This window comes from Cetorhinus maximus, chromosome 8 (genome assembly GCF_964194155.1).
Source record: "Cetorhinus maximus chromosome 8, sCetMax3.hap1.1, whole genome shotgun sequence".
NCBI lineage: Eukaryota > Metazoa > Chordata > Chondrichthyes > Lamniformes > Cetorhinidae > Cetorhinus > Cetorhinus maximus.
Window position 1 is genome coordinate 21,636,294 of NC_135886.1, and position 13,982 is coordinate 21,650,275.

The following is a 13,982-nucleotide window of genomic DNA, read 5'->3' on the forward strand; positions in this document are numbered from 1 at the left end:
GCTACATGCTAATTATATCTCCTGCAATATTCTGGCATTAAAAAAATATTATCTTAATATTGAATAACAGAAGTAATAAGGCCTGTAAAAACAGACTATAGTAATTCCCACAGTCTCTCATAACAATAGTCATCTTGGTGCATTTGTGGATAGTTCAGTAATCTCCTGTTTCAGAGACTCTCAGACTTTTTATTTTTGGTCTTTTAAACTATTTCTATCAGCATGAGGGGGATTCAGCATTGAGGCTTGGCACCTTTTATATACTTTTTATTACTCCTTCCAGTTTGATTTCAGACTTCACCTGCAAATGAAGTGCATCTTTTATATTCACAGCTGAAATATCCTTTTGTTGGCCAATATTTTGGCAGTCCCAAATCAATCGTGTGACAGTAAGTCCAAAACAAAATAAACCCTCTCTTTATTTTTGGTCAGTTCACTTTATATTCTAGAGCTTTTGTGTAAGTGATGTCAAGAAGCTCTCTTCTCATCTCAAAGGTAGGTAGAAAAAAATAGTGCCAATTCTCAATGAAAGATGCACAATATATTACAAATGTGGTAGAAACATTATTTTAAAAGGCATTTCAACAGTTCACCTCACAGAACAGAAAACTTTGCCAAATGCTTCTGAAGTGAACGCTAACATTGCAACTCTTTACTTAGTATAGCATCTTGCCTCCTTTATTCTAGTTTAATGCTGGTGATCAGACTGCCCACTAATGAAAGCTGGGTAACTTTACTATTCATAGCATCCCATTTTAATTGTTGAATATTGTTATCACCAAGCACTCGAAATATTTCTGCCCCACCAACAACCTGTTTTAGTTGAAAATTTTGTTCTAAAAAGTGATTACACAAACAGGGAGGGGGCAGAGTATCATAAACACATGTGAAGAAAAACAGGAGCTGGACAATGACAACATTTTTCCACAGGTTTTTTGCATTCCAGCTCCCTGCTGCAAAATTTGAATTGCAAGCAAATCACTAAAGTTAAAAGGAATTTCCAAGGAACACTAGCAGTAAGCATGTTGTGAACAACATACAGTCAACTGGGTGTTATTTAATGGGCCAGATATTGTGCTTCCCATGGCAGCAAATGCTACTGAGGGCTGCAATGGCACTGGGAGCTGAACTTATGGTGCGTTGTTTTGGGTTCAGGGCAGCCCACGCTGATGGTCCCACTGGGGCCTGTCAGTGCGATAACTTCGGCTGTTTTCCGTGTGCTTACCCTAGTTTTCATACTGACTTACTTAGGGCTATTTCAAGCAGATGTAAAGCCTTGCCAGGAGTGCAGCCCTTTAAATCAAAAGGAGCATCAAAACATTCCCCCAATTCCAGCTCTGCTCACACCCAGCCGCCCTGCTAATGCTCTTCTCCCTCCTCTTTCCTGACACTTCTGGCTCTGCCCACCTCCACCCCTCCATCTCGCCCCTGGATTCTTAGTCTCACTGATTTCAGAGTGGAGCTGTCGGTACCAGGGTGAGAGTGGGGGTGGGGAGGAGAACTAGAATTAAAAATAAATACAATCTAAGATTAAAAACACTCATCTGTCATTGCGCTGAAGGCAGACCTCGAGAGACGTGGCTTCGCTGGAACTGTGGCACACCATTAGGCCTCCCCGCTCACCTTGCTGATGGACCCATGCTACAGCCGGAAGAGCAATAAAGGGAGCAACCTATTTTTAAATGCAGTCAGCAATGTAAATCACAGATTCACCATTGACAGGAAGATCCGGGCGATTAATCCTTTATGTTTCCAGTCGCTTTACTCTCCCTCGCTGGATGCTCACATAACCCAGTCAGTGTAGTCAGTCTGCTGAAAGGTGATGCTGATTAACACTGCAGCACTCAAACATCATGTTCCCTCTATTCTAACCTGAATATTACACTTGGTCCTTCATTATAATAGGATTATTAGTATAACTAGTCAACTGTGAGGGTAGCATAGCATCAGAATTAGATTTGATCAGAATACAAGACAAAGGACACCTCCTAAGCACTTCCCTGTCATTTAAGAGTGCTGCAACAGAATAAAAGTAAGGGTTTGCAAATAACTTGCAGCTCCTGATCACTGTTTAACCAATAGGTTCCTGTTAAATATCATCATGATTGCCAATAAAGATACAAGATATTCCAGCCTTGGGGACAATCGTACTTTGCCTCTCATCAAAGCCTTCATTTTCTTTCAGGTAACCTTATTAACAACCGGCAGACTACCACAACCTGAAACAATGCCCTTGGTAATGTGGAATACTGATCCACACGTAACAACCAGGCAGATACCATAGTGGCAAACAGAGGAGCAAAAAGCACCAACTCAGCAAGTAAAGTGACAAAGGGAAACTACAAAAGATGGACTGTATGATGCTTTTTTTATATATAAATTATAAATAATGTGATCTCAAGACTGCACAATGTACACTTGCCAAGTCACTGGGCCATTCATTTTCACTTAATACCATACCCCTGATCATTGTCCTTTCATTTTGTTCTTCATTTGGGAACAAATGTCTTTTTTTGGTCCCCTTGCGATTCTGATCGCACCTCATGATTTATAATAAACGTGCACAGGAGGAGTAAAAAATACAGCACCTTGCTCCTCCTTAAAACAAATTGCCAAAGGAACTTCCATCACATGTGAAGAGCTTTGATACTCTTACTCAGCAGCCATAGTTGAAACTTAAACTGCTTTCTCCCCACCACAAAGATATATTTAAGTACAATTTTAATTTTGTTTAATAACATCTATCCATTTTCCCTCACTTAGCTACATGCAAATTTTCATTCACACACTAAGAGCTAGTAGTAAAAATGGATTGGTTTCTGTCTTTCTAAAGATCTGTTGGTTTATAATTTAAATAAATGTCAATAGCAGGATTACTCAGGTTTGTTAGACAACCACTACAAAGTGTTTTAGGGTATTTAGTTTATAGTTTGAGCAAATTCTGTCACTGAATGTTCAATGCAGTGAATACAAATCTTATTTGATTTACAATTATTCTTCAAGTGATCAAACAGCCAACAGATTTCTTGTAAATTGGTACTGAAAGACTGAGTAAATCTACTATTAAAATATGGGGCTGAATTTAATGCCCCCCCCATGGCAAGTTTGGTGGCAAGGGGCATTTAATTGGGCAGGACAGGTCCCACCTGATTAAATGCTCCTCACTCATGCATTACAAATCTGGGGACCAGTTAGCTCAGTTGGCTACTTGGTTAGCGTGTGGTTCAGAATAATGCCAACAGCACATGTTCGATTCCTATTCTGGTGAAGATAGACCTGCCACCACACCCTATCCTGGAGGGAAGGCAGGGCAAATCGCCCCTGACAACAACTACCAAGAAAACAGCTCAGGATGAAACATCAGCAGACAATGAATCAAGGATCTGTCTTCAAGCAGAGCGCACATAACATGACATGATTGTAAATGTGTATGATAATCCATATTTTAATGGGTGTTTTATTGATGAAGATTGAAGTGTTCTAAATGCTTCTATCTTGGCTATCCTTCACCAATTATATATATGATGTTTATGTGTATAATTATTTTATTGCAAATCCCAAATTATTAGAAAATGCTGACAGAGATAGAAAGTCATAACTTAACATAGACTCCCTCAATTAATCAAATATAAGTGATTAATTGATTTGGAGAGAGTGCCACACCATAGCAGTGAAATATTGTTGTTCTCCCTCAGGTATCAAAGACCCATAACTCAAGAGAGTGCAGGCTAAATTGAGTTACGGACGCCTTTGTATGAGTCAAAGAACAATCATACTTTACTAGTGAGCTAGCATAGCTTATTCTCAAGGAGAGAGCATCCGATGCTCAAAATACAGCTTTCAAAACTAATTTTGCATAAGTTATGGGGCTAACTTGTAAACATTAATTTTAATGAAAATAAAAATAGCTGGAAAAACTCAGCAGGTCTGGCAGCATCTGCGGAGAGGAACACAGTTAACGTTTCAAGTCTGTATGACTCTTCCAGCCATACGGACTTGAAACGTTAACTGTGCTCCTCTCCGCAGATGCTGCCAGACCTGCTGAGTTTTTCCAGGTATTTTTTTGTTTGTTTTGGATTTCCAGCATCCGCAGTTTTTTGCTTTTATCTCAATTTTAATGAGTTATGTTACACGTCGATACATGTGTGCAATAGTGACAAGAATGTCAATCGCAATCACTGGCACATAAAAAGATGGCAAGATGCCAAACAACCTATTTTCTCATGAGTGACAGGGTAGGGGTAAAGGGTACTCTTAATCCTAGGAAGATGTACAGTTTATAAATTCGCTGAAACATGAATCACTGGGGATTTTATCTGCCTTCTCACCTTTAGTATCTTTGCACGATGAGTGTCAAAATTCTTAACTACAACTATGCTTAAGCAAAGTAGCAGCAAAGCTTCAAAAACTTGGATAAATTTTTGTGCAGTTGAATTGTAAAGTACACTTGTATCACTCAATGATGTCACCTGGTTTGAAGTCACATCTGATTTGATTTGTAACCTGCATTAACTGTGCATGGGATTTCTCTTCAACATTTATTGAAACAAATATCCTGGTAAAAAGTAATTAGTGGAGGTCAACAACGGCTTGTAAAAAATCACTCCACAGTTATGAAAATTAAGTATTTCAATTGTCTTTTCACATTGCACAATCATTCAAAACTCTTGTAGTTCTGCATTATCTATTGTTCTTCCTGCTTACCAGAGATAAGGAAAACACAAAGAAGGCTCGAGCCTGATCCCTGACTAACGAGAAACTTGAAAATTCAACTTCATTGTCAATGTCAGATCTGGCCTGCTGCATGTACCCAGCAACTGACTTTTACTCCATTCTGGGTTTATCTCACAAGCAGACACAAACCATTGCCCATTGTCATTACAGGGGTTAGTCTTTTCAATCAGTGAAATAATGATAGTAACTGGCATGGGACAACACCCTAACCTTAAACTTGGGGGGAAAAAAAGTAGTTAAGAACATTTCCTGTCAGGCCCAGTACTTTAAACTTTAAAGCTATTTTTTTAAAAAGTGGACACCAATAGCTGTTTAAGAGGGCTGTAGCACATTATGTGGCATGACAGTATCCAGCTCCACACAGCCCTGAAACTCAAGCAAATACCTAATTAAAATATAGACAATTACAACCACTTGTGAAATTTACACATCCCCTTGTTAAGGATGTACCGTCAACAGTAAAGAGTATGACATAATATCTGGCTTGTCTTCTTGCTTCACCATGGACAATAGAAACATCGAAACTCAGTGAGTGTTAGACAAATATAAAATAGATTTCAATGACATTTCATTGCATTGTGATGGCTCCTCATTGCAAAGACCATGCCTGCCTGAAACACTCAATGTGAAAAGCCACAATACAGAATATTTACCAGTTCAATGCACCACATTATTTGGAAAAGGCCTGTGCACTTGTAACAGGCCACATGGGTAAGGCAGCCTTGTTTGTTACCTGCCTTGAAAATATAACAGCAGAAGCTGTTCAAAGACAAATGCCATCAGAAACACAATCTAAGCCATTAAACCAGCCGTAAGGCAACTATTCAGCCAAGTGAAAGTGGGAGAAGGACTCTCCCCAACATGTTCAAACTTCAATTCTCCTGAGAGCAGACCTCCCAGCAATTCAACTATAAGAAGCCTCGCAGCTTACTGAGAATTCACTGCTTTTACAAGACCTCCACTCCAGCTCAAGCATCAATTTATCTAAGAAACTACAGGCCTGCTACAAAATAAACCAAAATAATTCTAATTAGAATCTTATTACCTACTCCATCTGTATCTAATCTTTTTTGTGCACGACAGTGTGAGAGAGATGTCACAATCAAACCTCGGAGGAAGATAATAAATTATCTTTATTTTAAATTCACAAAAGATTGCTGCTGGAATCATTGAAATTGGGACAAAATACTCATGGGCAAGAAAACATACCAACACCATACATTAAAAAATTTTGATCATGGTCAACAATAAAACGCACAAATTCTGTCCGTGACATTCTGAACAATAACTTCAACATTTGGGTGGCATTTGGAAAGTGAGAGGCTCCAGCTAGTAGACAGATGACACCTGACGCACTATCGTTATTTTGTGCATCTAACAAGTAGTTGTTTTCAACAACATGACAAAGTAACATTGAAAATACATTCAAAGTTGTGGAATAAAGAAATTGTACATGACAGAAAATTAAAGTGACTAATCACATTGTTGAACTGCCTCATTTGGTTATGACGTGCCATCATACCTTCCCTTTATCTGTTCAATTGATCTATCTCTGACATCTGTATTGGCTGGATGATGTAATAAGCAGTTACTCATTCTTTGTAACATTCTGGGATAGAAATTCATTGCAGGCAATGGCATAAAATGGACAATATCAGATTGGTTGCAACAGGGCCAAAGGTGCTGTGTATAATCAGCAGCCAATCAGATGTCGCCTGCTTTGCATCACAGCCCAAAACAGATTTCTACCCCTAACCTGTCTAACACCTTTTGTTCTTGTTTTACTGCATTTGCGAAACTATGGTAGTAACACATCAGTGTAAACATGGAGGGAGCCTAAGGCCACTTATCCTCTCTGGATGGAGGAAATTCGATCCATTATGAGCACACAATCTCAAAATCCCTGCGTTGAAGCCAACCTTACTGAATACTGCATTCAGTTCCTAACCTGACCAGCACATACAAGGGGATTAAACAGTATTACTCCTGTTACACTGGCTTGGCTACATGAAGTGGTATTGCTTTCTTCAAGCTTTGGAGAAGCAATTGCTGTGGATAAGTTTGTACACACTATCACGCACTGTGTACATATCTTCCCCTATGTAGTAGTATTGCTCCAAGTTCTAGTGGAATGAGAGTAGCTAGTGTGTGGCATGTGTAACTGATAGCAGCCAAATATAGAGTTATTTCATTACACCTCATGAGATAACTCTGGGATGCAGTATATGCTCAAGCTGTTTTGCACTTGAGCAACAGCACATTACTTCGCTGGACCAAAATGGACCACCATTTTGATGAGATTTTGATGCCAAGAGAAATAAAATTCCTGCCTGATTATTGGCACCAACAGAACAGTTGTTGACAATCTGGTGGTGAATGAGGCCTGCTCATAATCATTTATTGACCATATAATTGATGGAATGTATTCTATGATTAAAAATAACATACAAACATGAAGGCAAATGGCAGAGGGAGGGATAACCAAAATAGATGCAGAATAATGTTACACACATTTAAGAACTGCATACAGCTTTGATGGCAAGCAGTTAACAAAGCTGATCTTCAGAGTGTCTTTGTTGTTCAAATAAAATTGTAATATTTGTGCGCGCGTGTTCAATGATGCTTCAAACTGATTTCGATATTAAGGATACAGATTATGTAACACACCAACACAAGCAGTCATGTTACTTCAACAAGATTGTGAATGCATTTACAACAAAGCCTGGAAAGATTAGTGATTGTCTGGTAATCTCCTAAATTGAACAACCCTGGATCATTGCAGTAAAATTCTTAAAATGTTAGTTTTGCAAGGACTAGCAGAAAGGGCTTTGGCTCATCATTTGGCTTAAGGCTTAATTTATACTCAATTTAGAGATTAAGGACAAATAAACACTGCCAATTTACAACCATAAACCAGCCCAGAAGAATCATAATTTGTGAAGCTAACACAGCACACACACATGTGCTGTAATGCTGAGGCCACAATAGAAAATATTTTGTTGGCATTAACATTTCAGGTAGACAAATAAGCAAACTATAGATATGCTAAAAAAGTGTTTTAGTGATGGGTCGATTAAAATGGCTGACCTGCATGCGATAGCTCAGTCACCTTATGTAAGGTTCCGAATGTTACATTTATATAATGAGCCAATCAATTTGGACTAATTAGATTTTCCACTTTGAACAAAGTTTAATTAGAGTTTGTGCACCAGACCAGAATATATGGGACCAATGAATGCAAGAGTTCACAATGGCTTATCAGACAAGGTTAGTGTTCATGCAAACCAATATGTGGCTAATACTGGTAGACAATATTTTGGTTGAACCTCCGCATTATCAGGTTATAAGTGAGTTAGCAGCAGTCAAAAAGCTAACTATCCATTGCAACAGTTGGGTTTCTTGAATGGCATGTGTCATATTTCTGATACTGTTGCCCTGGTCTTATTTGAACCATGACAGCTTTATGAAACTAAACAGAGAAAAATAATAGGAAAGAAACTTGTATTGTATCACAGGCTTCATATCAAAATGGAGATTTGTCAAGAATGGACACTGAGGGGAAACCTTTGTTCTTTGTGCAGATCATTAATCATCCACGCCAAGTTTAAAAAAGGAATACTATACATCAGATACTACAGGGCAGCATGGAGTAGAAGAAAATTATATTGTTCTTACTTTTGTAATACGAGGATTGGTGCACTTCACATTTTTGCTGGACAGGTCCAACCACTGAGAAGATACGATGGGACAATGCTGCCTCAGGGTACATCTGCCTTCGCCACTACACCAGCCACATTCAAACTTCTGGTCTGCTTTCAGACAAAGGCCACAACTCTCTCTCAGTGCATCACACTTGTACAGGTGAACTGGAACCAGATTAAATTGTATTTTAAAAATAGCAATATACAGTTTTAAATGTAAATTTAAACTTCAGTGTTTAACACACAAACTATACATTATAATTTTGCTTTTATACATTATAATGTGTTGATTAGAAAATAAGAAATAAAGATTTTGAATGTGGTTAAATTGAACAGGGTGTAGTTGTTCAATATTACGTTTTGCACGCTTGAAGAAAGACTAATCAGAACTGGAACTAATGGATATCGCTATGGCTCAAATAGACAGGGTTGCATAAAGAATTCTTGAGGCCCTGGACATGAAGAGGCCTTTCCACATACCCCATCCTTCACAATCCATTAAAGCATAAAGTGTAGAAAAATGCACAAAGAAGTAGGCCCATAGTACACACTAATTATGAAACAAATCGCATTGCAATTAAAAAAAACATTTAAATTAAACAGAGGAGTGGAGGCAGTGGCATAGTGGTATTGTCACTGGACTGGTAATCCAGAGACCCAGGTCTGGGGACCCAGGTTCGAATAAATATCTGGAATTAAAAGCCTGATGACCATGAAAGCATTGTTAATTGTCATAAAAACCCACCTGGTTCACTAATGTCCTTCAGGGAAGGAAATCTGCTGTCCTTACCTGGTCTGGCCTACATGTGACTCCAGGCCCACAGCAATGTGGTTGACTCTTAAAAATGCCCTCTGAACAAGGGCAGTTAGGGATGGGCAATAAATACTGGCCTAGTCAGCGACGTCCACACCCCACGAATGAATAAAAAAAAATCTAGAGGTTGCATGCAGTTTTTCTGCAGTATGGCAAGTATTACCATGGCCCCATATTTGCACTGACTCCTGGGCATGGGATATAGAGGCTCATATGTTAATCTACCTTGAATATAGGATTTTGAATAAGTAAATCAGGCTAAATACTCGGGCAAGGGCTCACTTTATTTGAATGTAGGATATGGATCAGTGACATGAAAAATCAACAATCAAGAAATGCTGGTGCAGGGACACTGTTCAGGTTGGGGGGGCTGCCTTCATGCTGAGAAAGATGTTATGACATGGGAGAAGCATTATCAGAAAACCGCTAAGATCATTGCTCTTCCTTACACATACCATCTGCTACTATAATTCTGAAGCTATATAAGCATTGCTAACTTTTAAGACCTACTTTAAAGCCTAACATTTTTTTCATTCTCATTAATTAAGAAAAGCTTTTATTCAATCTGCAAAATAATTATGTTTACTTTTATGTCTCCTCAATAAACAAACTGCAATGGAAATCTGAATTCATAAAGTTCAAGGCAGCATTCAGCGATGGGCTACAAACTTTGGTGGCAATAGCTTGCATTTATATATTGGCTCTAACACAAAAATATCAAGGTGCAACTAAAAGGCAAAAAAGGGAAAAAGGCAGCTATCAATCCAAAGAAGGAAAAAACTCATGACCAGAATGAGGAGGTAGATTTTAGGAGGAGAAGGAGAATGATAAAGGTGGATCAGGGGGTGGGGGGAGCAGGGAAAAGGTAAGTGGGGGGCAATTCCAGAGAACGGGAGCATTTAGGCCATTGAAGGCATGGCCCCAAATCCTAGGGGCAGGAGGACATCATGCAAGGTGCTGTGTTGAATGGAGAGTTTGTGGGAAAATCAGGCGTTTCACTATAGCGCTGGAGGAGGTTTTAGAGATAGTGAGGGGTGAAGTCAGGGAGGAAATTAAACATATCAGGGCAATGTTGGGGTCAGCAAGGACAGGGCTGATCGATGAGTGGGACTCGTTAGGGATATAACTTGGGCAGGACGATTTTGGATGCTCAAGCAGAAAGGAGGCTCTGAGGTCAGCCAGGAGGGCATTGGCAGAATTGAGTCTGGAAGTAACCAAGAAATGAACAAGGTGTTTAATGGGTATTGGGTTGAGATAGGTGTGGAGACAAGTGATGTTAGAGGTGGAAACAGGCACTCTTTGTATGAAGAGGGTATGAGATCAGGGTCAAACAGGATATTGAGGTTGAAAGCAATCTGGTTAAGCCTTGTGGTGACCAGAGAGGGGGTATTGAGTCAAGTGTGAGGATACAAAGTTTGCGGTGGGGGTCAAACATGATGGCTTCTGTCCTCTTCATATTTAGCCGGAGAAAGTTACATTTGTCCAAGACTGGATGTCACAGAAACCATGAAGGGATCAAAGAAAAAAAATAGTGGAGTGGTAGATACGGGTTTCATCAGGATACATGGAGAAACTAGCATTTATCTATGGAAGATGTCATGAAAGAAATGGGTGGGAAACATCAGTGACAGATAAATAGATGATCTATAAGCTCATCATACTTTTCATTCAAGATGAGGCTGAAAAGTGCAGTGGCAAGAGGTTAAAGGAAGTGATTGTTAGTTCCAGGGTTATGTTTGTCCTTCAATATGATTCAAGAGTAGTTGGTGGTTTTGGCTGAACAGAGTGGTAGCACTTAATGTGGTCAAACCAGATCTGGGTAGCTGACCAAGCAAGTTATGTACAGAGTAGGCTATACTAGACATGGTATTGAGCAACGGGATAGGATTAATTGATGACCTCAGTGAAGGCACCCCTAGGTATCAGCGATCATAATATGATTGAATATTACATTTATTTTGAGGGTGAAAAGAGTGCATCCAAGACTAGTATTTTAAACCTAAATAAAGGCAACAATGAGGGCATAAAAGTGGAGCTAGCTAAAGTGCACTGGCAAATGAGGTTAAGGGAGGAATCAATAGCAGTTCCATGGCAGACATTTAAAGGAATATTTCAGAATACACAGAATATATGCATTCCAATGAGAAAGAAAAATTACAAGGGGAGGGCCCATCATCCGTGGTTAATTTAAAAAAGTTAAAGACAGTGTCAAACTTAAAGAAAAAGCATACAATTACCCAAAGACGGGTGGCAGGTTGGAAGATTGGAAAGAATGTAAAGAATAGCAAAGAATGACAAGAAGATTAATAAGGAGGGAAAAATTAGAGTATGGGAGTAGAGTATAGCTAGTAATATAAAGACAGTTAGTAAGAGTTCCTATGGATATTTAAAAAGAAAAGAGTTAACAAAGTGAACATTGGTCCTATAGAAAGTGCGTCTGGGGAATTGATAATGGAAAGTAGGGGATGGCCGATGAATTAAAAAGATAGTTTGCTTCGGTCTTTACTATAGACAACACAGGTAACATCCCGGAAGTAGCTGTAAATCAGGAAATGGAAGGAAGGCAGGAACTCAGGAAAATTACAATCACAAAGGAAGTGGTATTGAGCAAATTATTGAGGCTGCAGGCTGACAAATCCCAAGGTCCAGATGGACTTCACCCTAAAGTCTTGAAAGAAGTGGCTAGTGAGATAGTTGATACATAGGTTTTAACTTTCCAAAATTCTCTAGATTTGGGGAAGGTTCCATTAGATTGTAAAATAACAAATATAATTCCTTTATTCAGAAAGGGAGGGAGGGAGGCAGAAAGCAAGACACTACAGATCAGTTAGCCTAACATCTGTTATAGGGAAAATGTTAGAAGCTATTATAAAAGATGTTAGCAGGGCACTTAGAAAAATTCAAGGCAATCAGGCAGAGTCAACATGGTTTTGTAAAAGGGAAATCATGGTTAACCAATTTATTGGAGTTCTTTGAAAGAGTCACATGTGCTGTGGATAAAGGGTAACTAGTTGATGTACTGTACTTACATTTCTAGAAGACATTTGATAAAGTTCCACATGAAAGGTTATTGTGGAAAATAAAAGTTCATGGTGTAGGGGGCAATGTATTGACATGGATAGAAGATTGGCTAGCTAACAGGAAGCAGAGTTGGCATAAATGGGTGGTCTTCTGGTTGGCAGGATGTGATGAGTGGTGTGTCACAGGGATCATTGCTGGGACCTCAACTTTTTATAATTTATATAAATGACTTGGGTGAAGGAATGGTTGCTAAATTTGCTGATGAAGCAAAGACAGGTAGGAATGTGAATTGTGAAGAGGACATAAGGATGCTACAAAGGGACATTGATAGGTTAAGTGAGTGGGCAAAGATCTGGCAAATGGAGTATAATGTGGACAAATGTGAAATTGTTCATTTTGGCAGGAAGAATAAAAAAACTTATTGTCTAAATCCTGAGGGAATGCAGAGCTCTGAGATTCAGAGGGATTGCAGAGCTCTGAGATTCAGAGGGATCTGGGTGTCCAAATACATGAATCACAAAAGGCTAGTCTGCAGGTACAGCGGGTAATTAGGAAAGCTAATAGGATGTTATCGTTTATTGTGAGGGGAATTGATCACAAAAGTAGGGAGGTTATGCTTAAGTGGCACAGGGCACTGGTAAGATCACATCTGGAGTATTGTGTACAGTACTGGTCTCTTTAGTTAAGGAAAGATGTAAATGCATTAGAGGCAGTTCAGAGAAGGTTTACTAGACTAATACCAGGAATGGTCTTATGAGGAAAGGTTGGACAGGTTAGGCTTGTATCCACTGGAATTTTGACGGGTAAGAGGCAACTTGATTGAAACCTTTAAGTTCTTGAGGGGTTTTGACAGGGTGGATATGGAGAGGATGTTTCCTCTTGTGGGAGAATCTAGAACCAGTGGTCACTGTTTAAAAATAAGGGGTCACTCATTTAATACAGAGATAAGGAGAAATTTTTTTTGTAGAGGGTAGTGAATCTTTGGAACTCTGTTCCTCAAAAGGCAGTGGAAGCAGAATCTTTGAATATTTTTAAGGCAGAACTAGATAGATTCTTGATTAACAAGTGGGTGAAAGGTCATTAGGGTAGGCAGGAATGTGGGGTTGAGGTTACAATCAGATCAGCCATGACCTTATTGCATTGCGAAGCAGGCTCGAGGGGCTGAATGGCCTACTCCTGCTCCTAATTCATATGTTCCTATAAATTTGCATTTCTTGGACCTTCGAACAGCTAAGTTGCAGCCAAAATTTGGGGAACTGATATGGATGGCAGGCAGCTCATGGTTACTGAGGCAATATGACTGACTTTTTAGATCCCTCTCATTACCATCAGACAATGTAGCAGGAGCTACATATTCGCAAGAAGCAGCAAATATTAGTCAGTTTGAAATATAGGGCATCCAGGTTTTCATCTCAATGTCTACGGGATGACCCTCACCATGAACAATCTCTTCCACAAAATCAGAAAGCCATGTTGTTCATCATTATGACATTTGAACCACCAAACCCTACCTTGGTGGTATCGCCCCTTTTTCCAAGTGACATCAATAGGTATTTAAATACTTGCTTGCAGTGCTTATTTACAGATATTGCCATGAAGTAAAACTAATTACTGAAGTTGACATTAGAAAGAATATTAGGGGACAGTGTCGGGACATTCAGAAGGAACATGTTTACACATTAATATTCGCATTGATAAGAATTAGTGGGTTT

General features: G+C 39.2%; 1 protein-coding gene across 2 annotated transcripts in view; it reads right to left on the minus strand.

Moving 5' to 3' along the window:
- The window catches only part of LOC144683516 (plexin-A2-like), a 393,900-nt gene that overhangs the window by 128,874 nt on the left and 251,044 nt on the right, over positions 1 to 13,982 (minus strand). For both annotated transcript variants that reach the window (XM_078546585.1, XM_078546586.1), the window contains exon 12: positions 8,410 to 8,600. In XM_078546585.1, coding sequence (XP_078402711.1) covers positions 8,410 to 8,600 — 191 coding nt within the window. The remainder of the gene's footprint in view (positions 1 to 8,409; positions 8,601 to 13,982) is intronic.